Below are 22,405 nucleotides of genomic sequence, written 5' to 3'. Positions count from 1 at the left end.
ATTTTTCAAGTTGGACAGTAAGTACTGCCTTATGTTACATACATGTACTGTATGCACTAAGATGTCTCACAAACACTGACGCTTCTTGTCTGAAAACAAAAGCTGTGCAAACCGCAGAAGCCAGCAGCTCCATTCCTCAACAGGCTCGGCAAGCACTGGCAGAGCGGACCGTCCGCTGCGGGGAGAGGGGCAGCTAGCACTTAGACCTCAGCAAACCCTTCTCCACCTCTCGGAGTAGAAGCCAAAGTGCCCTCGAGGGGTGGAACTCAAATAACTCAACAACTGGTTCTCTGCCCTAATGACCGTTTTAAGTATGAAAAAACGATATACTGAAAGGTAGTTTATTATTTCATACATTTAATACTTAAATAAGAACAATAAAAGAGGTACACAAAACTAGATTATAAGAAAGTTTTAAAATATTAATGAAAAAATATTAAATAATACTTGACAAAAAACAATAAAACTTTTATTTATTGCTTCGTGATTGGCATCCTCACTTGCAATTATTTCACCTATGGACGGAATGAACATTACTACGGGCGCTTAGAATACGCTGTTGCACAGATGAACATTAAAAAAGAGTAAAGAATGTAAATTTGTGATTTCCACATTGGGCAGCTGCCCTGGCGCCTATGTTAGAGAGAACCCTGATTACAAGTGCCATTTTCACAAGTGGTTAGCCTAACTCAACAAAAAATTAGACATCGGTTCAGCCTAAGTGGTGCGAACCGGCTGAGTCCCACCATGGAGCTAACCCATCTGACTTCACCGCCTTGCACTCACTGCAGCCACACCGGCCTCCTCACTGGTCTGGAACGCACCCAGCCTGCTCCCTTCTCAAGGCCTCCCTCTCTCCCTCTCCTTTGCTCAAATCACACAGTGAATCCAACTGATTTGCAGCACATACATACACTTTTCTCTGTTTTCCACCTTTGACACACTATATATCATACTAACTTTATCTTTGTCTTCTGCCTCTTGGGTGCAAAACTCCAAGAGGGCGCACTTTGTTCACTATGAATCCCAGACACCTGGCACATAATAGCAACGCAGTAGATATTTGATAAACAAGCATTTTTCCATAGAATCCGGGTAACAAACGTCCCTCCAGTTACAAGTATTTGACCAGAATATAGCTTCAGAGAGCTTTGTAGTAAGGGAGGCCTGGGCTGTGAGAGGCAAGAGACAAGGTAGCCTAGAAAAGGCAAGATGGAGCGAGATGGTTGAGTAGTGGAATGTTTTTCTAATTTTCTTGCCAAATATCTTGCCTTTTTGGACCCCTTTGTCAGGTACACATAGTACCACATATAGAAAGTACTGCAGCAAGTCAATCACCAAACTAGGTGAGGAATTACAGCCTGAAGGGGAGTGGAGCCAGAACAGGGAACAGTGACTGGAAAGAGTGTAATCACTGTGTAGTTCACAAAAGTTAGGAACCAGTTTGTCCCGTTAGATATTAAATGCATACACCTAGTTTTAGGTACTATTTTAATTTCCTAGTGCTGCCTCACATAGTACTACAAACTGGGGGGCTTAGGAGAACAGACATTTGAGTTCTACAGGTTGACCATCTGGAAATAAGCGTACTCTTTATAGTCTCTGGGGGAATCCTTTCTTCTCCCATTTTTGAGAATCCCAGGCATTCCTTGGTTTATGACAGAATTAACTCCAGTCTCTGTCTCCCATCTTTACCTTCTGTGTGTCTATGTCTCATAAGAACCTCAATCCTTAGACTAAGAGGGGCCCTCTCTACTCCAGTATGACTTCATCTTAACTATTACATCTGCAATGACCCTATTCTGACCCATTCTGAAATACGGGGGTGGGGGGGGTGTTAGGATTTCAAAATATCCTTTTAGGGGGAAGCATTTAATCCATAACAGAAGTATTTCATTGATCAATTATAATTTTTTTTTTACTATAGGTAGCGTAAATTCTACCTTAAGCTTCCTTTTCAGGTTCACTAAATTTTGGAACTTAAATTTTCCATGCTACTAGTATAGGAAATAAAACTACTGTCTGTTAACAAAATATATCAAAAGTTATCTTTTTGGAAGATGGCCAACTTTTAATTTTTATTTATTGATTTTAAAGAGAGAGGGAGAGACAGAGAAACATTGATTGATTTGTTCCACTTTTTTGTGTGTGAGAGAGAGAAACAGATAGGGACAGACAGGAAGGGAGAGATGAGAAGCATCAATTCTTCATTGCAGCTCCTTAGTTGTTCATTGTTTTCTCATGTGCTTTGATGGGGGGGGGGGGGGAGGCCTACAGCAGAGCAAATGAGCCCTTGCTCATACCAGTGACCTTGGGCTTCAAAGCTAGACTTTTGGGCTCAAGCCAGCGCGACCATGGGGTCATGTCTATGATCCCACCCTCAAGCCAGCGATCCAGCTCTCAAGCTGGTGAGCCCTCAAGCCATGACCTCAGGGTTTACGAACCTGGGTCCTCCACGTCCCAATCCGATGCTCTATCCACTGCGCCACCACCTGGTCACACATGGTGTTCCACTTATTTATGCCTTCATTGGTTGATTCTTGTATGTGTCCTGACATACAAGAACCTGCAACCTTGGCTTATCAGAAGGATGCCCTCATCAACTGCTCTACCTGGCCAGGGCCTGGCAAATGCCAACTTTTATACATGAAACATTCTTCATGTGGTCTCATGTGATCACCTGTTTTAAATATACTTAAGATTCACTCATTAGATATTTCAGTAGTAAAATATCTTGACAAAAAGTATTTTATACTCGAGGCAATTTAGTTAATATTTCATGTTTTTAATAAAAGGACTCCATGTCACTGAGTATGAGGACAATCTGAAGAAATCGTGGGTGTGGAAAGAGCTCTATGCGGTTAGAAACATCAGACCCTCCTGCCATGGAATCCTGGGTGTGTACGGAGGCATGATTTACACTGGAATCTTTTACTGGATATTTAGAGGAATGGAGCCATGGACTCTCAAACATAAAGGTAATTCCAACATGTTTGGGAGTATGAATGGTGGTATCACTAAAAACTCACAAATGGGATCCTCTAAGTAGCAGAGAAAGTGAACTTTTTCTTACTTTGTTTTAAACTTGCTTTATTAATGACAAATGCATTATCTATATCATGAGAGTCAAGTCTTATTCCTTTGGTTTATTTTAAAATTTTTATAAAAATGTTGTTTAAAGTACTTTAAAATTAGTTGTATAATTTTATTTAAAATCTTTCTCAATACGTTGAAGGTTCTGACTCTGATCAGCTCAAGCCAGCCAAGGATTGCACACCTATTGAGTATCCGAAACCTGATGGACAGATTAGTTTTGATCTTTTGTCATCTGTGGCTCTGAGTGGTACTAATCATGAACATGACCAGCCAGCACATTTAACCTTAAAGGATGACAGTGTACCTGTAAACAGAAACCTGTCAATATATGATGGGCCTGAGCAGCGATTCTGCCCCGCAGGTCAGTGCTGATTTCTGTTCATTCCTACAATATAGGTGTTTGCTTTAAACATGTGAAAAATAGACTTCCACTGCTTGGAAACTGTACATCCAGCTCCTTTAGAAACATTATTTTATGGTTCTTACTCTAGCAATGTTAAAATAGGGACTCTTTGTGAAGCCTAATTCAGATTCCATTTCTCAAAAAAAGCCTTTCAGTATCTACCCTTGGACAAGATAAGGATTATGGAATACCAAATACCTTTTTCCACGTTCATATGACTTTTTAAAATATCATTTGTCATGACTGCTAACACACACACACACACACACACACACACACACACACACACACACACACGGTATGTGTAGGTGCTAAAATACTAGGCTATAACCATATCCACCTCAAGAAAGTGGCCCCAAACTTTAAATTCATCATGAACACTGTATCTGTTAGTGCTGAGTTTTCAACTAGAATTATAAAATAGTAACTGGGTCTCAAACCATAGAAAGAGTACTGTATTCAGGTATGTAAAAATTAGGATACAGTGGAGAGGGGACTGGAATGCCTGAGGCCAGGGACTTTAGTCTTTTGACTTTAATTACTTGTCATCATACTGGATTTTAAACTACAGATAAAGACCGGATATATTTTGTCTTTTCAGCTATAGCACCATATAGCATATTATATATGTGTGTGTATATATATATGTAATTCAAAAGCAACCAAGATCTTTGTATTATCCTCTACGGGTAAACATTCAGAAAACAAACCTTAATGGTTTCTGTAGCTACTGTTTCCAAGACTTCAATTTCTATTTTTGAACTTTAAGTTAAAAAAGTTAGGTACTTTACAATATTTTTTTCTCCTTACAGGAGTATATGAATTTGTACCTTTGGAGCAAGGTGACGGATTTCGGTTACAGATAAATGCTCAGAACTGTGTGCATTGTAAAACATGTGATATTAAAGATCCAAGTCAGAATATTAACTGGGTGGTACCCGAAGGTGGTGGAGGACCTGCTTACAATGGAATGTAAACTGCAACTGACTGCATTTGCAGGCAAGTCTGGTAACCACCTTCTTTAATGGTAAGCTAACTTTAAAATGTTGAAAAGTTAGCAAGTGTCAAAATATCTTACAAGATATTATTGATCAGAAGGTTCATGAAATATCAGGGAAATAGAAATTTTATACTGTACCTAATGTCCTATAAAATATTATCAGTATTTATCTTAAATAAAACTTTATAAGTAATGTAGCTTCTTAACTTCTTCAAAGATTCATTACCAATGGCAGAATAAACTATTGGGATTTAATGTACATTTGACTCATCAAACTCAAGACTTGAAGTATAGAAATAAACACATATTCTAGACCAGAGGTTGGCATCTGGCTCACCCCTTTTCTGGTTTTACTGAAACACAGCCATGCCGTTCAAGCCCACTGGTTTATGTAATTGTCTATGGCCACAACTGCAGAAATGAGCAGTTAAGACAGAATACAGTGGTCCTAAAACTTTACTATCTGACCCTTTGGAGGAAGTTTGCTGACCCCCTGAACATGAATATCTGTATTATCTGTAAGTATCAAACACTAGCACAAACCAGTTTATAAAGAGCTACATCAAAGAATTGAGGGAAGTAATGTAAACTTGAGCTTTCATCTGTTTATTCAACAAGATGTGTCCTTACTTTGAAAATAGGTTGAAGCCCTGGCCGGTTGGCTCAGAAATAGAGCATCGGCCCAGTGTGTGGAAGTCTCAGGTTCAGTTCCCGGTCAGGGCACACAGGAGAAGCAAACATCTGCTTCCCCACCTTTCCCTCTCCCACAGCTATGGCTTGAGTAAGAAAGCTGGCCCCAGGCACTGAGGATGGCTCCATGGTCTTGCCTCAGGTGCTAAAACAGCTCAGCTGCCGAGCACCAGAGCAGCAGCCCCAGACAGCGATTGCCAGTGGATCCTGGGCCGGAGCAGGTGGGAGTTTGTCTCTCCGCCTCCCTGCCTCAGTTGATATAAATAAATAATAGGTTGAACACCATTATTATTTGTGAATAATGCGGACAGCCATGAAAAAAAAAATCAACTTCCTGTAATTTGTAGCACTTTTTTTAAAGAGTGAACAGAGCCCAGTACTCCTAAACTGTAAACAATGGGGGAACTACAGTCTCAGAGGAAACACATAAGGGATATGTAATAGACAACAAACCTTTACATTTTCTATTGCCTTTACACATCAGTGTGTAATATTTTAGCAGAAATGAATTCATTTTTAAGCAAACATTTTCGCATACGCTGCCTTCTCTTTATCTTTCTGTGCCTTTATCTTTTGTTTGACTTTCAGCAATTCTGCCTGGATAGCTGCAAAATAAATTTATAATATGAGTTATTTTTCAAACATCAAAAAATTAGGTTGACCAAGTTTTAATATAACTCCCCCTTGATAAAACCTGTCCTGCCCTATTCAGATTATTTACACTGAGAAAGCAATCAAATACAAAAATCATGACGATCATTTTAGAAGACTGTCTATTGTGAGCACTCAAAATGAATTATACAGGTCTGCCTTCTCCATTAGAGAGGGCAGTTAAGTTTTACTTCAGTTATAAAGAAACCAAAGATACTTTAATATCTAGATCAGTATCCCTATTAGCAGTTGGTATATTTGAGAAACTTATTTTTGTCACCACTTCCCAAAGCTTTCCTAAAACACAAATCTGTTAGCTAGAAGAGTTAGGTTATGGCCACATACATTCAGCTTTAGAAATGTCCTAAACATTAAGTTCACTATAGTACTCTTTTACTACTGCACTCCTACTGGAATTAAACTAACAGGACAGATCTCAAATGATACAGTAGAACAACTAGTATTAAGACATGTGAGAACTGGTATTCTGGGGAGGGGCTTGGGTGTAAGGTCCCCGAGGCAGGGACCCGGACTTGTTCACTGCAGTATGACCAGCACCTGGCCCAATGGCAGGCGTTCTGTAACACCTATTGAACAAATAAACATCTAAGTGGCAAAGGGTATAATGTTTAATTCTGATAAATTCCTAACGGACAAATACTGCCGACTTACCTTTATCTTCTGGTGCTATCTCCTGAGCTTTCTTAAGATCAGCCTTTAATTAGAATAAAATTTTTTTTTAAATATTAGAGGTATGATTTATGAAGGTGGCTATTTTTAAAAATTGAAATTTAGAACAAAGTTTTACCAGTGCTTGTTCATATTCTTTTAATCCTTGCCACCCTTGAGCTCTACGGTATAGTGCTTTAGTATTTGATGGGTCTGTTTCAAGAGCCTACAGAAAAATTATCAAATTAACATTTTTACATAAATATTAAGTGTTAAATATATATGCTAGATTTCATTTATAGCCTGTCAGCTCTAAATCACTGTGCTGTGAAAATGCAACTAGACTCTTCTAAGTCAGCTGGCACAATATGAAATTTTGTCAGCAGAGGGCGCTAAATGGACATGGGAGAGAAACCTGGTTCCCTTCCAGTTCCAGTGTGCTCATCTCATTAGGTGCCTGCAGAGCTCGGTCAGTAGCACACAACTCCCAAAGGCCAGATTCCCAGACACTGCAGTGAGTCTCCCCAGTATGGTGCCCAATGAACGCCTCTGCCAGCCAGTGAGCCACAGCCATCCATCCCCTCTCTGATGAGGTCTGGATCTCAGCAGAGGGCCTTGAGAGGCGCCTCTTCCTAGGGGGGTCCACTGCAGCCTAGGGGAAACAGCTGCTCCTGTATTTTACCTAATGTAAATAAATATATCTGCTATTCCTGTAACTTTAGAATTTTCTTTACTAACCAACCAATCCCTTATTATTCCAGCCCCCTCTAACATTTTATTTTAAACTTTCTCTGCTCAAATTATTGTGTGGGGCCTGACCTGTGGTGGCGCAGTGGATAAAGCGTCAACCTGGAAATGCTGAGGTTGCTGGTTAGAAACCCTGGGCTTGCCTGGTCAAGGCACATATGGGAGTTGATGCTTCCAGCTCCTCCCCCCTTTCTCTCTCTCTCTCCTCTCTCTCTCTCTCTCTCTCTGTCTTCCTCTCTAAAATGAATAAATAATTTTTAAAAAATTTTTTTAAAAATTATTGCGTGGTTTCTATTTCCTGATTCGGCCCTGATTTTTTTTTTTTTTTAATCCTACTTTGAATAAAAACTTGTATACATTCTTTATCTGAAATCTAGGATTTTTTTTAGGATGATGAATAACTTCTGAAACAAATGTTTTAAAAATATATTTACTTAACATTTTTAAAGGTCAATATCAGATATTACTAAAAAGGGTATATTATCTGCCTCACAAAGGTCAAAAAGAGCCTGACCTGTGGTGGCACAGTGGATAAAGCGTTGACCTGGAATGCTGAGGTCACCAGTGTGAAACCCTGGGCTTGCCCAGTCAAGGCACATATGGGAGTTGATGCTTCCTGCTCCTCCCCCTCCTCTCTCTCCCCCCTTCTCTAAAATGAATAAAATCTTTAAAAAAAAAAAAAGGTCAAAAAGAGATCAGAGACTGGTACATCTTTTCCTCTTAATATTTCCCCTCTGTTGTGTGCTCCCTTCTAAATATATTCTAATCTCTCTACCACCTACCCTACCAAATTAGCATCTCATTTTATTTCTACTTGTTCTGAGGATAGCTGCTCTGTGTTCATAGCTCAATGTGCAATCTATGTTAAAAATTACTGAAGGGGTCTTTCTAAAATACATGCTTTAGTTTGGAAATTTTTTCAACTATATATAGGGAGTCAGAATTGCTTTCTTTAAAGAAAGTAATGCTATCGCCTTTACCGATAGTCTCCCTGGATTAACGAGCCAAATAAAAAGCTCCTAGAGTGTATGGGGGCTTGTCTTTTTTTTTTTTTTTTTTGTATTTTTCTGAAGTTGGAAACGGGGAGGCAGTCAGACTCCCACATGCACCTGACCGGGATCCACCTGGTATGCCCACCAGGGGGCGATGCTCTGCTACAACCAGAGCCATTCTAGCTCCTGAGGTAGAGGCCATAGAGCCATCCTCAGTGCCTGGGCCAACTTTTCTCCAATGGAGCCTTGGCTGCGGGAGGGGAAGAGAGAGAGAGGAAGGAGAGGGGGAGGGGTGGAGAAGCAGATGGGCGCTTCTCCTGTGCCCTGGCCGGGAATCGAACCCGGGACTCCTGCATGCCAGGCTGACGCTCTACCACTGAGCCAACCGGCCAGGGCTGGGCTTGTCTTTTAATGATACCTAGTCTCTGCGAGGTACTTACCATGTGCCCAACACTAAATGCTTTGCATATGTTATATAATCCTTGTTACAATCCCATGAGGCAGGTATTATTCCATGTAACACATAAATTCAGATTCTCTAACATTAGGAACTTACTCAAGATCACAAAGTAAGCGACAGAGGTCTAATTTAAAAAAGACCCTGTCTGACTGGCTCCACAACCCTCATTCTTAGTCATTCCCAGCTTTGCCTCCCAATGCCTAGCAAATAACAGGTGTTCAGTATGTTAACTGAATAAGTAAGCTAGTACATGTGCTTTAAGGAAAAAAGTATATCTTCATAGACATTAAGTAACATAAGCTAAGTAAATGGTTTGAGAGGAAACCTGAAGGTCCAAAATATTTAGAGATAAAATGACATGTTTTATCGAGTCTCACTAGGTCTTATGCAATGATATATTAACGTATTTAAAACTGTTTTCACTCAGGTTCATTAGTCATAATGCAACCCTGCCAAACATTCAACATCAAACACTTACCTCCAAACAACTGTCAATTGCTCCCTGCCAGTTTGACATCTTCAGCTGACAAGCACCAATGTTCAGCATGCAGCTTAAAGCTACAGGCTGCAGCTTCAACCTGTCTGCCTCTTCAGTAACAGCCTTTGAACCTTCCACGTATCTAGAGAACACAGTAATAAAAGTAGCATGTAAGCCTAGACAAGACTTACTCTGCTTCTTCAACTGTGCCAAAAATGTTATTTCTGATATAAGTCATCAAATGCTATATTAATTTTTTTTTAACAGAGACAGAGAGAGGGATAGATAGGGACAGACTGACAGGAACAGAGAGAGATGAGAAGCATCAATTAATTTTTCGTTGCAACACTTTAGTTGTTCATTGATTGTTTCTCATATGTGCCTTGACCGTGGGCCTTCAGCAGACTGAGTAAACCCTTGCTCGAGCCAGTGACCTTGAATCCAAGCTGGTGAGCTTTGCTCAAACCAGATGAGCCTGTGCTCAAGCTGGCGACCTCGAGGTCTCGAACCTGGGTCCTCCGCATCCCAGTCTGACACTCTATCCACTACGCCACCGCCAGGTCAAGCTATATTAATATTCTTAATATTCACATACTTTTCATTCAATACTACTTTCTAATTTGTTCTAACTTTTCCCTCAAGTGTTCAAACAGGCCAATTAAGAATAAGCCCCAAGCCTGACCAGGCGGTGGCACAGTGGGTAGAGCATTAGACTGGGATGCGGAGGACCCAGGTTCGAGACTCTGAGGTCGCCAGCTTGAACGCGGCTTCATCTGGTTTGAGCAAAAGCTCACCAGCTTGGACCCAAGGTCGCTGGCTCGAGCAAGGGGTTACTCGATCTGCTGAAGGCCCACGGTCAAGGCACGTATGAGAAAGCAATCAGTGAACAACTACAGTGTGTCTGTAAAGTCCTGGTGCACTTTTGACCGGTCACAGGAAAGCAACAAAAGACGATAGAAATGTGAAATCTGCACCAAATTAAAGGAAAACCCTCCCAGTTTCTGTAGGATGATGTGGCAGCATGTGCGAGTGCGCAGATGATGACATAACACCGTGTATACAGCGGAGCAGCCCACGGCCATGCCAGTCGAGATGTGGACGGTACAGAGGAAAATTCAGTGTGTTCTGTGGCTTGCTAAATTCAAATCCGTGACCAAAGTGCAACATGAATATCAGCACATTTATAATGAAGCGCCACCACATAGGAATAACATTACTCGGTGGGATAAGCAGGTGAAGGAAACCGGCAGTTTGGTGGAGAAACCCCGTTCTGGTAGGCCATCAGTCAGTGACGAGTCTGTAGAGGCTATACGGGATAGCTACCTAAGGAGCCCTAAAAAATCTGTGTGTGAGCCCACATCAAACTGCACTGAATAGGTATGAAACTGGGAGAGTTTTCCTTCTATTTGGTGCAGATTTCACATTTCTATCGTCTTTTGTTGCTTTCCTGTGACCGGTCAAAAGTGCACCGTGACTTTATAGACACACTGTAAGTTGTTGCAACGAAAAACCGATGACTGATGCTTCTCATCTCTCCGTTCCTGTCTCTGTCCCTGTCTATACCTCTATCTGACTCTCTCTGTCTCTGTTAAAAAAAAAAGAAAGAAAGAATAAGCCCAAATCTTTTTTTTTTTTTTTTTTTTTTTTGTATTTTTCTGAAGTTGGAAACGGGGAGGCAGTTGGACAGACTCCCACATGCTCCTAACCCGGATCCACCCAGCACGCCCACCAGGAGGCGATGCTCTGCCCATCTGGGGAGTCACTCTGTTGCAACCAGAGCCATTCTAGCGCCTGAGGCAGAGGCCATAGAGCCATCCTCAGCGCCCGGGCCAACTGTGCTCCAATGGAGCCTTGGCTGCGGGAGGGGGAGAGAGAGACAGAGAGGAAGGAGAGAGGGAGGGATGGAGAAGCAGATGGGCGCCTCTCCTGTGTGCCCTGGCCGCCGGAAATCGAACCCGGGACTCCTGCACGCCAGGCTGACACTCTACCACTGAGCCAACCAGCCAGGGCCCCAAATCTCTTTAAAAAAATTTTTTTTTTTTGTATTTTTCTGAAGCTGGAAACGGGGAGAGACAGTCAGACAGACTCCCACATGCGCCCGACTGGGATCCACCCGGCACGCCCACCAGGGGCGACGCTCCGCTGCGACCAGAGCCACTCCAGCACCTGGGGCAGAGGTCAAGGAGCCATCCCCAGCGCCCGGGCCATCCCCGCTCCAACGAAGCCCCGGCCACAGGAGGGGAAGAGAGAGACAGAGAGGAAGGAGGGCGGGGTGGAGAAGCAAATGGGCGCCTCTCCTATGTGCCCTGGCCGGGAATCGAACCCGGTTCACCCGCACGCCAGGCTGATGCTCCACCACTGAGCCAACCGGCCAGGGCCCCAAATCTCTTTTTAAAATTTATTTTAGTGAGAGAGAAGGGGGAGAGCAGGAAGCATCAACTCCCATATGTGCCTTGACCAGGCAAGCTCAAGGTTTCAAAACTGCGACCTCAGCATTCCAGATCGATGTTTTATCCACTGCACCACCATAGGTCAGACAGAATAAACCCCAAATCTGAAGATAGTTAAGCACAGTTACCATAACGCATTCTATTTTTAAGAACCAGGTCTCTGTTATGTACTTTTGAGAAGCAAGGTTCTCATTGTATGAGAAGGGAATGGAATGGGAAAGGTGGAGAACCCTGCAGTGTTGGTTTGAGCTGTCATGTAATACAGTTCCTAGCTCTGTCCAACGAAAAGGGCTCAGAAACAATGAGCATGCCTGGTCCCCAGAATTTGTTTACTGAAATATATTGCCCATTGAAAAAACTCATGGTTCCTTGGAGAAATCACTGATACCAGATCTGGAAACAAGCATGAAATAAGCCTGGAGTACACTGTCTGACCAGACAACTCAGTTGGTTAGGGAGCTGTCCAAATACGAAGTTGCTGGGTCGATCCTAGGACAAGGCACATAAAGAACAGATCGATGTTTTTGCCTGTCTCTCTCTCATCAAAATAAGCCAGGAACTTCTTGTGCCAGAAAGTGAGCCCAGTGATCAGTGACGTGTCCAGACTAAGAGGACACGTCAGAGGATGTAGAAAAGGGGCTTCCACTGGGAAAACCCAGAACCCTTTGGGCTTCAAAAGAATGATGGTAACAGTAGGAAAGGCTGAACTGAAAAAATCCACAGGTCTACAGTAATACTATACTAAAAAAGGGGGTGAGAGGCCCTGGCCGGTTTGTTCAGTGGTAGAGCGTCGGCCTGGTGTGCAGGAGTCCCAGGTTCGATTCTAGGCCAGGGCACACAGAAGAAGCGCCCATCTGCTTCTCCACCCCTCCCCTCCCCTTCCTCTCTCTCTCTCTCTCTCTTCCCCTCCCGCAGCCAAGGCTCCACTGGAGCAAAGTTGCCCGGGCGTGAGGATGGCTCTATGGCCTCTGCCTCAGGAGCTAGAATGGCTCTGGTTGCAACAGAGTGACGCCCCAGATGGGCAGAACATCGCCTCCTGGTGGACGTGCCGGGTGGATCCCAGTCGGGCGCATGCAGGAGTCTGCCTCGCAGAAAAATACAAAAAAATAATAATAATAAAAATTTTAAAAAGGAGGTGAGAGAGAGGAGTCCCTTCAAACATTAGAATGCCAGATAATAACTACAGAACAAGTGACAAAATTAGAAAATTGCAGTTCCACAATCATGAATTTAGTAACTGATTTAGGCAGGGATGATCAGTGATGTAAAACCACTGGATGAAATGTCAGAAACTGAATATGCACAATTTCACATATCACCTCACAGAGTACTTATTATTTACAAAGGGGAAAAGGCACTTTTATAACAGATATCTGGCTGACACTAATTAAGTGCCAAAACTCAAAATAGGCCAAAATGACTTGTCTTCAACATGCGATATGGAAAATATACAACATCACCTACTTAAGTCCTCTTGCAAAATATTTATCCTTAGCCTGATCTTGAAGCAGTAAGACATCCTACTTAAGACTCCACTAAGTGCAAATAACTAAAAAAGCTTGTAGAATAAGGACTATTAAAGATTAGAGGAAACTAAAAACATAAAACCAAATGATACAATAGACTCTGGAGAAAATAATTTCTTTTAATTGGGAAACTTGAATATGGATTACATATTAGATAATACTGTGTCAATACTACTTCGGGGTGTTTTAGTGCTAGTAAGGTTATGTAGAAGAAGGTCCTTGTTTCTTAGGAAATAACCACTAAAATATTTATAGGTGTTTAGTGTCATGGTATCTGCAATTTCCTTTCAAAAATGATATGCGGCCCTGGCCGGTTGGCTCAGTGGTAGAGCGTCGGCCTGGCGTGCAGAAGTCCCGGGTTCGATTCCCGGTCAGGGCACACAGGAGAAGCGCCCATCTGCTTCTCCACCCCTCCCCCTCTCCTTCCTCTCTGTCTCTCTCTTCCCCTCCAGCAGCCAAGGCTCCATTGGAGCAAAGATGGCCCGGGCGCTGGGGATGGCTCCTTGGCCTCTGCCCCAGGCGCTAGAGTGGCTCTGGTCGCAATAGAGCGATGCCCCGGAGGGGCAGAGCATCACCCCCTGGTGGGCAGTGTCGCCCCCTGATGGGCGTGCCGGGTGGATCCATGCGGGAGTCTGTCTGACTGTCTCTCCCCATTTCCAGCTTCAGAAAAATACAAAAGAAAAAAAAAAGATTATGCAAAAACAAATATAGCAAAAAGTTAACTAGTTAATGTAAGGTTAAGGTATGTGAGCATTCATTCATGTACTTCTTTCAACTTTTCCTTATTTTGAAACTTTTCAAACTAAGCTATAGACAACAAAAGAAATGCAGCTACTTCAACACAACTGGTCACTCTGCAAATAATGTGCAAAAAATACAATGAACTCTTGAATTTCAGCTTATAATTTCACTTAAAAGTAATGTGTTAAAAGTTTTTTACCTTAAAACCTTTGTATATTTTTTAATGGCCATCTCCCAGTTCTGGGATTTGAAAAAAGTATTTCCAATGTTTTTTAAGTCTTCTGTTATTAATAATATTTTATCTACCTGTACAAAATACAAAGAGTTGTATTTTAGTAAGTGTTGTGGTTTAATGCTAGGTTCTATCACTAAGACTGACATAAAAATCTCAACATTTTAGTACTAAGTATTTTAAGTAATAAAAGTTTGACTAATGTGCAAGTACTCACGTCTTTTAAATCTACATCTGCATCCTCAGGGAAATCTGGGTGACTGTCACCAGAACCATCTTTTGGGAATATTCCCCAATCGTCCCCTTCCTTCAGCTCTCCACATTCTGCAATAATGCACAACTGTAAAGATAATCCTAAATTGTAGAAGTGCACTACCATATTAATGATACATATAAAAGAAAATGTTCTAGATTTAAAAGCTATCCAGCTGCAAGTCTTTTGTAACACAGTCCAAGGCATTTCTAAAATGACAGATTGACTTGAGGAGGCTCATCTATCTGCTCAAATTACAAGAATGCCCTCTATAAATATTTCAAGTAATAGAACAATGCTTCTGTTTTACAAAATTATTTACTGCTAGTCAGCATCTCAAGTGTATACAAAATAAATTGAAAACTTGATGATCCTCTACATAATTTTCTTTAGGTGGGGCATTGCTGTCAATTTACTACTATCTCCTTCATATACTGCAGGCATCTAACTTTCCAATTCTCACTCACAACCCAACAATTGGGTTAGGCAGTAGTATGGCATTTTGATTCAGTCATTTAGAGCAGTGGTCCCCAACCCCCGGGCCGTGGACCGGTACCAGTCCATGGGCCATTTGGTACTGGTCCGCAGAGAAAAAATAACTTACATTATTTCTGTTTTATTTATATTTAAGTCTGAATGATGTTTTATTTTTTAAAATTGACCAGATTCCCTCTGTTACATCCGCCTAAGACTCACTCTTGACGCTTGTCTTGGTCACGTGATACATTTATCCATCCCACCCTAAAGGCTGGTCCGTGAAAATATTTTCTGACATTAAACCGGTCCGTGGCCCAAAAAAGGTTGGGGAACACTGATTTAGAGCACAAGGATCTTTAACAGTTATATAATGTAGTCTAAACCCTTAAGTAATTATGTATGATGAGGAATCAGGCCAAGAAAAGTTGAATTAAGATTAAGGCCAAACAGCCAATTAAATGGCCGAATCTAGACAGGATTCTTCATTTCCTGTCCTCTCTCTAGGCTGGACTAGTATACAGACTCACTCAAATTTTTGCAGTTATAGGAAGACTTAAATCACCAAAACTGAAGTTGATATAATAAAATCTTTTCTTAACTGCCCTATCTTTTCCTTCGAGTTAAAAGAAAAAGTGGCAGATTCAAGCTTCTTTACCAAAAATCATCCTAACATTTTCCAGATAAAAATCATCAGATCCTTTTTACTTATAGTTCTTTAAGATAGCAACTAAGAGAATACACTTACTTTGGCAGGTTTTTCACCTTTCACTTCTACATTTTCCAGAATTCTTGCCACACCCATTCCTTTAATTACTTGGCCAAATACCACATGTTTCCCATCCAAATGAGGAGTTGGAACTGTTGTGATAAAGAACTGAGAACCATTTGTATTGCAGCCTGCATTGGCCATGCTCAATAAACCCTCCTGGTCATGCTGTAGAGAAGAAAAGCAAGGTTAGAGGTACCAACCAGTGTGTTCTTTTTCTGACCATTCACATAAAACTATAGTAGACTGCAATACCATTTAGATCAAACAACAAAGTATAATTTTACTTTGCATAAATTGCGATCTTTAATTCACAAAGTATAGCATTACTTAATCACTTTAAAAAAGAAATGATTGATTTTAGAGAGACGGAGGGAGAGGGAGACAGGAACATGGATCTGTTCCTGTATGTGCCCTGACCAGGGATCAAACCAGCAACCTCTGTGCTTTGGGAAGATGCTCTGAGCTACCTGGGCTTAATCACTTTAAGAAAAGCTTATGAAGTCAAATACAGTAACAGAAATAGCAGTGGGGTGGGGAAAGCAGGTATTTGTAAATTGCCCATATCAAGAAAATGCTTCTATCTCATCTTTCAGGTGCTAGATTAAGGAAATCTAATAATTACACTTTGCCCACTTTTTATGATGGATGCTTTTTTTCTGAGAAGCACTAAACAGTCTTCCCACTTTTATGGGCCTACATTATGATACTTTCTTTACATATCAATAAACTGGGAACAGTGACAAGTTATTCAGTTGTGACAGAACATTCAATTATGTAATCTCAAAAGAATCCAAACTTTATGGCTTTCATCTCAGGGGAATCACTACTGTGCACATACATACTGAAATCAAATTTCTTCCTTGGCCCTGACCTATTCAAAGGTTCTGTGAAGCCGTTTCATCTTTGCACTTTATCCTCAGGTTTTCTACATTTATTCCTTGTTGGGCCCAGTATTGTAACTCTAATGTTTGTCTTCCCACCTAAAATGCCTTTTCCCCTACTCCAATCTAAACCTAACTCAAGGTCACCAAGTCTGCAGAAGGCAAGAGCTACATGTCCTTTCAGTAGGCCTCCTTTCTTTATATCAATATGACCATCACATAATCTTAGTTTTCATCCTTCTGGTAGCTTCCCATTTTCCTTTCCAAAAGTTTGGTGCTTTTCCATGAAATTAAACAGAATACTAATTTTATTTTCTCAGCCTCCTACTACCTTTGTCTTCCCTCACTCACATCCCTCCTATTTCGTTTCTACCTAACCAAATCTCAGCCACCTTGCAAGGGCCCGTTTGCCCACTGTATGTATCCACTCCTCCTCAATGCTTCCTAATAATTTCCACCATATTATAAACCATACCTCGCTCCTATAGTATATACATAAAGTTTTAATCACTTTGGCATTTATTTGCATAATATTACCCAGTTGTCCCATGTGTTTTAATCTTGTCTTCCCAGTAAGATTATAAAGTCCTTGTCATGAAGGCCTTTTTTATAAGTCGGTACCAGTGACAGTATTAAACACACATAATTGCAGTCAATAAATAACTGCTTAAAAGACCGATGAGATTTTCTAGTTATCCTGATTACCTGGTTCACATTCCTCATTTCCAAAGGCATCACTTTACTTTTGTACTTACATGTCCATTCTTATAACTTGAATGATGCAATATAACCCGATTACATCTTGGGACAATGAAGATAAGAAGGCACAGGCACCACTACTGTCCTTTAGGAGCCTGGACATTAACCATATCCTCTAGTTTGCAAATCCCCTGACATCCTGGATATTAGCGATGGTTTTGTTGCTCTTCAAATTCAAGCATAAAGATGCACAAGTTACCATCCTTCTGATTATGAGAACATTCTTCCTGGAAACAAGTTTGCCATATGGTGGCCACGCTTAAAAACCCATTATTTTTACTGAAGTATGTCAACTTGGATTACACTGAAATAACTGTAGTATTTTTGCCAAATCATTACTGCATGAAAATTTTCCATATCAAAGACATATTTACAAATAAGATACCTTTTTAAAAAGAGAAGAATCTAAGCCCACTTGAAACACTTATCAATGTCTTAATCCAAAAAGTGTCCACACATAACACCCTTTATTAACATAACATGCATTTTATCTACTTTACCTTATAATAGAAATTTTCATCTTCAAACTTTTCACCATAAATACTTTCTCCACCTGTCCCATTCTGATTTGAGAAGTCTCCACCCTGAATCATAAATTTCTTAATGACTACAAATAAGGAAAATTGCTATTAGAGACCAAGATATGACTTCAGAAATGTTCAATAATGAATATGTGATAATAAAGACAACTGCCTAAAACAGAACTTTCTGGTAATGTTACTCTCCTGCCTTTCCCTATCACTTTACTTTTGAAAGACTTCATAATCGAAGTCCAAATTACTTGTACTGACTGCTCCCCCACTAACACTCAGGAAATTCATTCAAATGGCACCTCTGTAGTAAAACTGGCACCCCAAAGTTAGAGCTCCTAATTTTTCTCCCCCCAGTAGCTTAACTCTATCTCCATTTTATAACATAGGTCATTATCATCTATCTCTTCCAGCAATTAATTCCGTATGTAAAGCAACTTTTGTCTTTTATCCTTGTAACTATGTCCTTAGCTAGGCACATATTAGTCACTAAATAAAGACCAATTACTCCCAGATTTGTTATAATGCAATGGAAGTATTTTAACAAAAATCATCTCTTGGTGTTAAGAATTCCTAAAGACCCTTATCATGTTCAGAGACTCCCAATGGCTCATAGGACTAAGCATTTGGTTGTATTATAGCTACACAGTAAGGATACACAGCTGGATGATAAAGAAAAAAGTTACAGGCAGAGTCTAATCCACTGGCTTCCTTGTGATCTTCTCTCCCATGAGCACAGAGCACACTCCTCCCCCAGCAAAGGAAGTGTAACAATGTTTCTGCCCAGGAAAGGCCACTAGAGACTCAGCACCCAAGGTTTTCATTAAGGATGATCATACAGGCGCTCTCTGCCTAACAGGTACCAAATTTCCAAGCTCCCAAGAGGAAATCAAATTATTTGTATAACAATCTAGACAAGTAAACCACCTTGCCAATTTCAGGTAAGGTTCAAGTTCCAAGTTCCCAGATTCCAGCCAACCACCACCCTTGTGAGTGGACCTTTCTAAGAATAGCAGTCCCAGACCTGCTAATGTTAACTCTTTTCTGCATATACTTTATTAGCAGATTTTGATATTAAGCATAAATCAACAATTTAAATATTTTTAAATCAATGTTAATTTTTTAAAACAAGTTTTTTTTAATGTAACTACTCAAATGATTATAGCTCCACTTATTTGTTTATTCATTAAATATTTATTGAGTGCCTGACTACTCAATAACTAGACTAGATCCTGAAGACAAAAGAGTTCCTGGATAAGATGGGTGAAATGTCATCTTGTAATCACAAATCACACCACGTGTCCAAGACACCGAACCTTTAAATTGGCTGCAGCCTTCCCAAGAAATCCTGCCCAAAAAGTAGGTATAACCTTTTTATCACCAGGCAGTCAAGCTATCCAAGGTCTGCTTATTTATCACGACCACTCCTTTTTTTCTCAATCTAATAAAATTGAAGCTGGGATAGTCCATTTCTATTTAAAGAAACCCTGTTATCCTCCTATAATTAATTCTGCCTTTCACTCCGCAACCTCTATGAAACTCAGCTATTGCCTCAGGCCTCAAAGCATCCTCTTGGAAACTAACTAGTCTTTAATATTTGCCTCACTGTTTTTTTCCCTATAGGACAGAATTTAATTCTAACAGCAATTTTCAACCAGTGTGTCCCCAAAATTTTTAAAACACGGCAATGACCTCTTTTCCCTTACAGTCAAATAAAAAATGACAGCAACAGCCAACACAACAGCCGTCTGATGTGAATCGCAACTATACCTATATTTTTTGTCAGACTGGCCAAAAATATAACATTTTTTGGTGTGCCACAGAATTTTAGTAATTAGTTTATGGGTGCCATAAGATGAAAAGGTTGAAAATTGCTGATCTATACAAAGAATCCGTCTCAGAAAATTTACATACTTCGATGGAATGGGCATCCTTTGTAATGGAGAGGTTTCCCAGTAGTGGGTCCAATGCCTTTTTCTCCTGTGCACAATGCACGAAAATTTTCTGCAGTTTTGGGTACAATATCTGCAAACAATTCTAAGACAATTCGACCGGCTGAAAAAAAAATTAAAAAAGAAAAAAAATTGTGTCAGTATGCAACACAACCAACCAAATAAGCAAAGGATAAAAGGTCAGTTGGTAAAATTACAGTGACGAAGATTCCAAGCTCTTTTTGGTCATTTTTCTAGAATTCAAATTTAGCCTACCTAATGTTAAGTGCCAAGCATCTAGATAAATCTGAAACAATTATTCTTCTACATCTTACAGTACAGTAGCCAGAAGATTAGCACCATAAAAGGGATACCATGAAGTACAAATGGTTTTTAAATTCTGAGTAATTTCTTCAACAGGTACTCAGAATTTGCAATTACCAAGTAACCAATAGGGAAAAAAAAAAAATTAATACTTCTCCGTGTGGTAAGATTGGCTGAGTTATACCTAAAACTCAGCTGTAACCTTTGTGCTCTGTGGAACCAGCCTGCTGCAGCTTCTACAGCAAAGGCTGGATGGAGAAAAGCTCCCATTCTAGGTAACTCGTAAGGCAGATAAAAATACACCTGAAAATAGTTTAAAAGAAACTGAATGTACATATAAGTGTGTGTATCCACACAATCTATGGGGGTCCCTGAATCCTGATGTGTTCCTTTGCGTAACATTCAAACACACTGTTTGACCAGCGATTCTAACATGTTCCAGAACACGCGCAATCGGGCTACAAAGCAATATGCTAATCCTCAGAGTTTAGGAGTTCCTGGGCTTCACGTGTAGCCTAGGCATCGCACTGCTGCATCGCAAACACTTTCCCCCAATGCCCAACTAGAGAAAATGGTCGTCAATCTGGCTGGACCACTGACTTGAGAATCAATAATAGGGGAAAAAAGCAACAAGCAAAAGTCGCTTTATTTTATAAATAGCATGACAACTGCTGACATAACTCGCGTGGCACAACGCATGGCGGGGCTGGAGTCCCCCTGACGCACATCGATGGGTTTCCTGAATGTCTCACTGCAAACATAGAATAATCTTATTTCATTCCAATTTGACGGTGCAAGGTGGCGGGAAGGTGCGAACAAATCAGGACAAACCTCAAGGCCGCCACAATCCCCGAACCAGAAATTTCCAGAAACTTCCACGCGATCGGTGGCATTCTCCAAGGGCGCTCGCTCGACCCAACCCCGATCGCCTGGATTTGCTCCGGCGGTCCAACCTGGGCGGCCACCACCCCACCCCGCCGCCGCTGCACGGAGCCGCCCCCGAACCGAGCCGAACGCCACCCCCGGAGTCCCCGGAATCCCAGGAAACCCAGCCCCTCGAGTTTCATTATACGAATATCAGACTCCACTCACCTCGCTCGCCTCCGATGTCCACGTCAAAGAAGACTCGGGGATTACTGGGGTTGGAAGGCTTAGTTTGGGGGCACGGGTGCGACATTTTGACATGCGGACGCGTTTGGAAGCGGATTCCGAGAACCTCTTAGCCGCCTGGCAGCTGATGCCGAAGAGCAAGTCTCTTGGCGAACACCTGGCGGCGGCGCTAATGAGCCACTTCCGGTTTTCAGGTCCGGAAGCCGCAGCCCGACTTCCGGCGCCGCCTGCCTGCGACGGCTCCACGAGTTTGGTCTGGCGCGTGTCTGGTTCTCACCGGTTTTTTGGGGGTTTTTTTTCCTCACTGACGTGCCAGCGTCAGTTCTTTTTTTTTTTTTTTTTTTTTATTCATTTTAGAGAGGAGAGGGAGAGACAGAGAGAGAGGAGAGACAGAGAGAGAGAAGTGGGGAAGGAGCTGGAAGCATCAACTCCCACATGTGCCCCGACCAGGCAAGCCCAGGGTTTCGAACCGGCAACCCCAGCATTTCCAGGTCGATGCTTTATCCACTGCGCCACCACAGATCTTGTAATTCTTTTCCGTGTGTCTCACCGCTTTTCCTGCCGCCGTGCTGTAGAAGAGCTTTGGAGGTAGTCATCCCTGTTCCAGCTTCGGGTCTGCCATTAACTGGTGTTTGCGCTTCTGGAACTCAGTTTGCTTGTCTGGAAAATGGGAGTGAAAGTGCTTACCTCCGAGGGTCGTTTTAAGAATTAAAAAAGTAAATCACTTAGCACAATGCTTGACACAGCTTGGTGGTAGCTAATCAGCAATTGCGCGTTTTTGTTCCCTTATTGTTGTAATTTGAACTTCACGTTAACAGCGTGATCGAGATTAGGCTAAAAGCTCCAGACAGCTGAAGCGGACGGTCCAGAAGAGAAAACAGTTTTGATTCCTGATTAAATTGCATTATTATAGTCTACTTTTCCCTTATTTAAAGCCTGATTTTGGAGAAAAGTAGTATTTGCCTTAGCACATTGTAATACTCTGTTTATTCATTTATTGATTTCATCTTTCTCCTCTCATTAAAATTAAACTCCACGAGGACAAAAATTTTGTTCTCATTGCCCTGTCCCTAGTACTCCTAACAGTGTCTGACACATAACATGTGCTCAATAAATATTTTTGAATGAATTATGGAATGCTAATGGCCTTGAGAAGGTGTATGAGACAATGCTAACAAGAAATACCATTTCTTTGTGTCTTTTATGTATAATTCGAAAAGATTCTTCATCGGCAGT

General features: G+C 41.3%; 2 protein-coding genes across 3 annotated transcripts in view; one reads left to right on the top strand and one right to left on the bottom strand.

Annotated features, from left to right (window-relative positions):
* Positions 1 to 5,714, top strand: part of ETFDH (electron transfer flavoprotein dehydrogenase) — a 35,369-nt gene extending 29,655 nt beyond the window's left edge. The window contains exons 11-14 of one of the 2 annotated variants that reach the window (XM_066387414.1): positions 2,796 to 2,978; positions 3,236 to 3,457; positions 4,312 to 4,498; positions 5,141 to 5,714. In XM_066387414.1, coding sequence (XP_066243511.1) covers positions 2,796 to 2,978; positions 3,236 to 3,457; positions 4,312 to 4,475 — 569 coding nt within the window. In that variant the 3' untranslated portion in view covers positions 4,476 to 4,498; positions 5,141 to 5,714. Of the gene's footprint in view, positions 1 to 2,795; positions 2,979 to 3,235; positions 3,458 to 4,311; positions 4,697 to 5,140 lie in introns of those variants that run through there. The other variant, XM_066387403.1, reaches the window with a different exon arrangement.
* Positions 5,527 to 21,349, bottom strand: PPID (peptidylprolyl isomerase D). The gene is made up of 10 exons (XM_066387425.1): positions 21,152 to 21,349; positions 19,719 to 19,859; positions 17,775 to 17,881; positions 15,611 to 15,799; positions 14,353 to 14,475; positions 14,103 to 14,209; positions 9,187 to 9,328; positions 6,649 to 6,735; positions 6,513 to 6,555; positions 5,527 to 5,794 (listed from the first exon to the last, which is right to left on the bottom strand). The coding sequence occupies exons 1-10, from the start codon at positions 21,234 to 21,236 to the stop codon at positions 5,706 to 5,708; spliced, it is 1,113 nt and encodes a 370-aa protein (XP_066243522.1). The 5' UTR covers positions 21,237 to 21,349; the 3' UTR covers positions 5,527 to 5,705.
* Positions 21,350 to 22,405: the final 1,056 nt, after the last annotated feature.

This window comes from Saccopteryx leptura, chromosome 1 (assembly GCF_036850995.1).
Source record: "Saccopteryx leptura isolate mSacLep1 chromosome 1, mSacLep1_pri_phased_curated, whole genome shotgun sequence".
Taxonomy (NCBI): Eukaryota; Metazoa; Chordata; class Mammalia; order Chiroptera; family Emballonuridae; genus Saccopteryx; species Saccopteryx leptura.
Note: the sequence above shows the minus strand (reverse complement) of the source record. Positions and strands in the feature narration are given on the sequence as shown.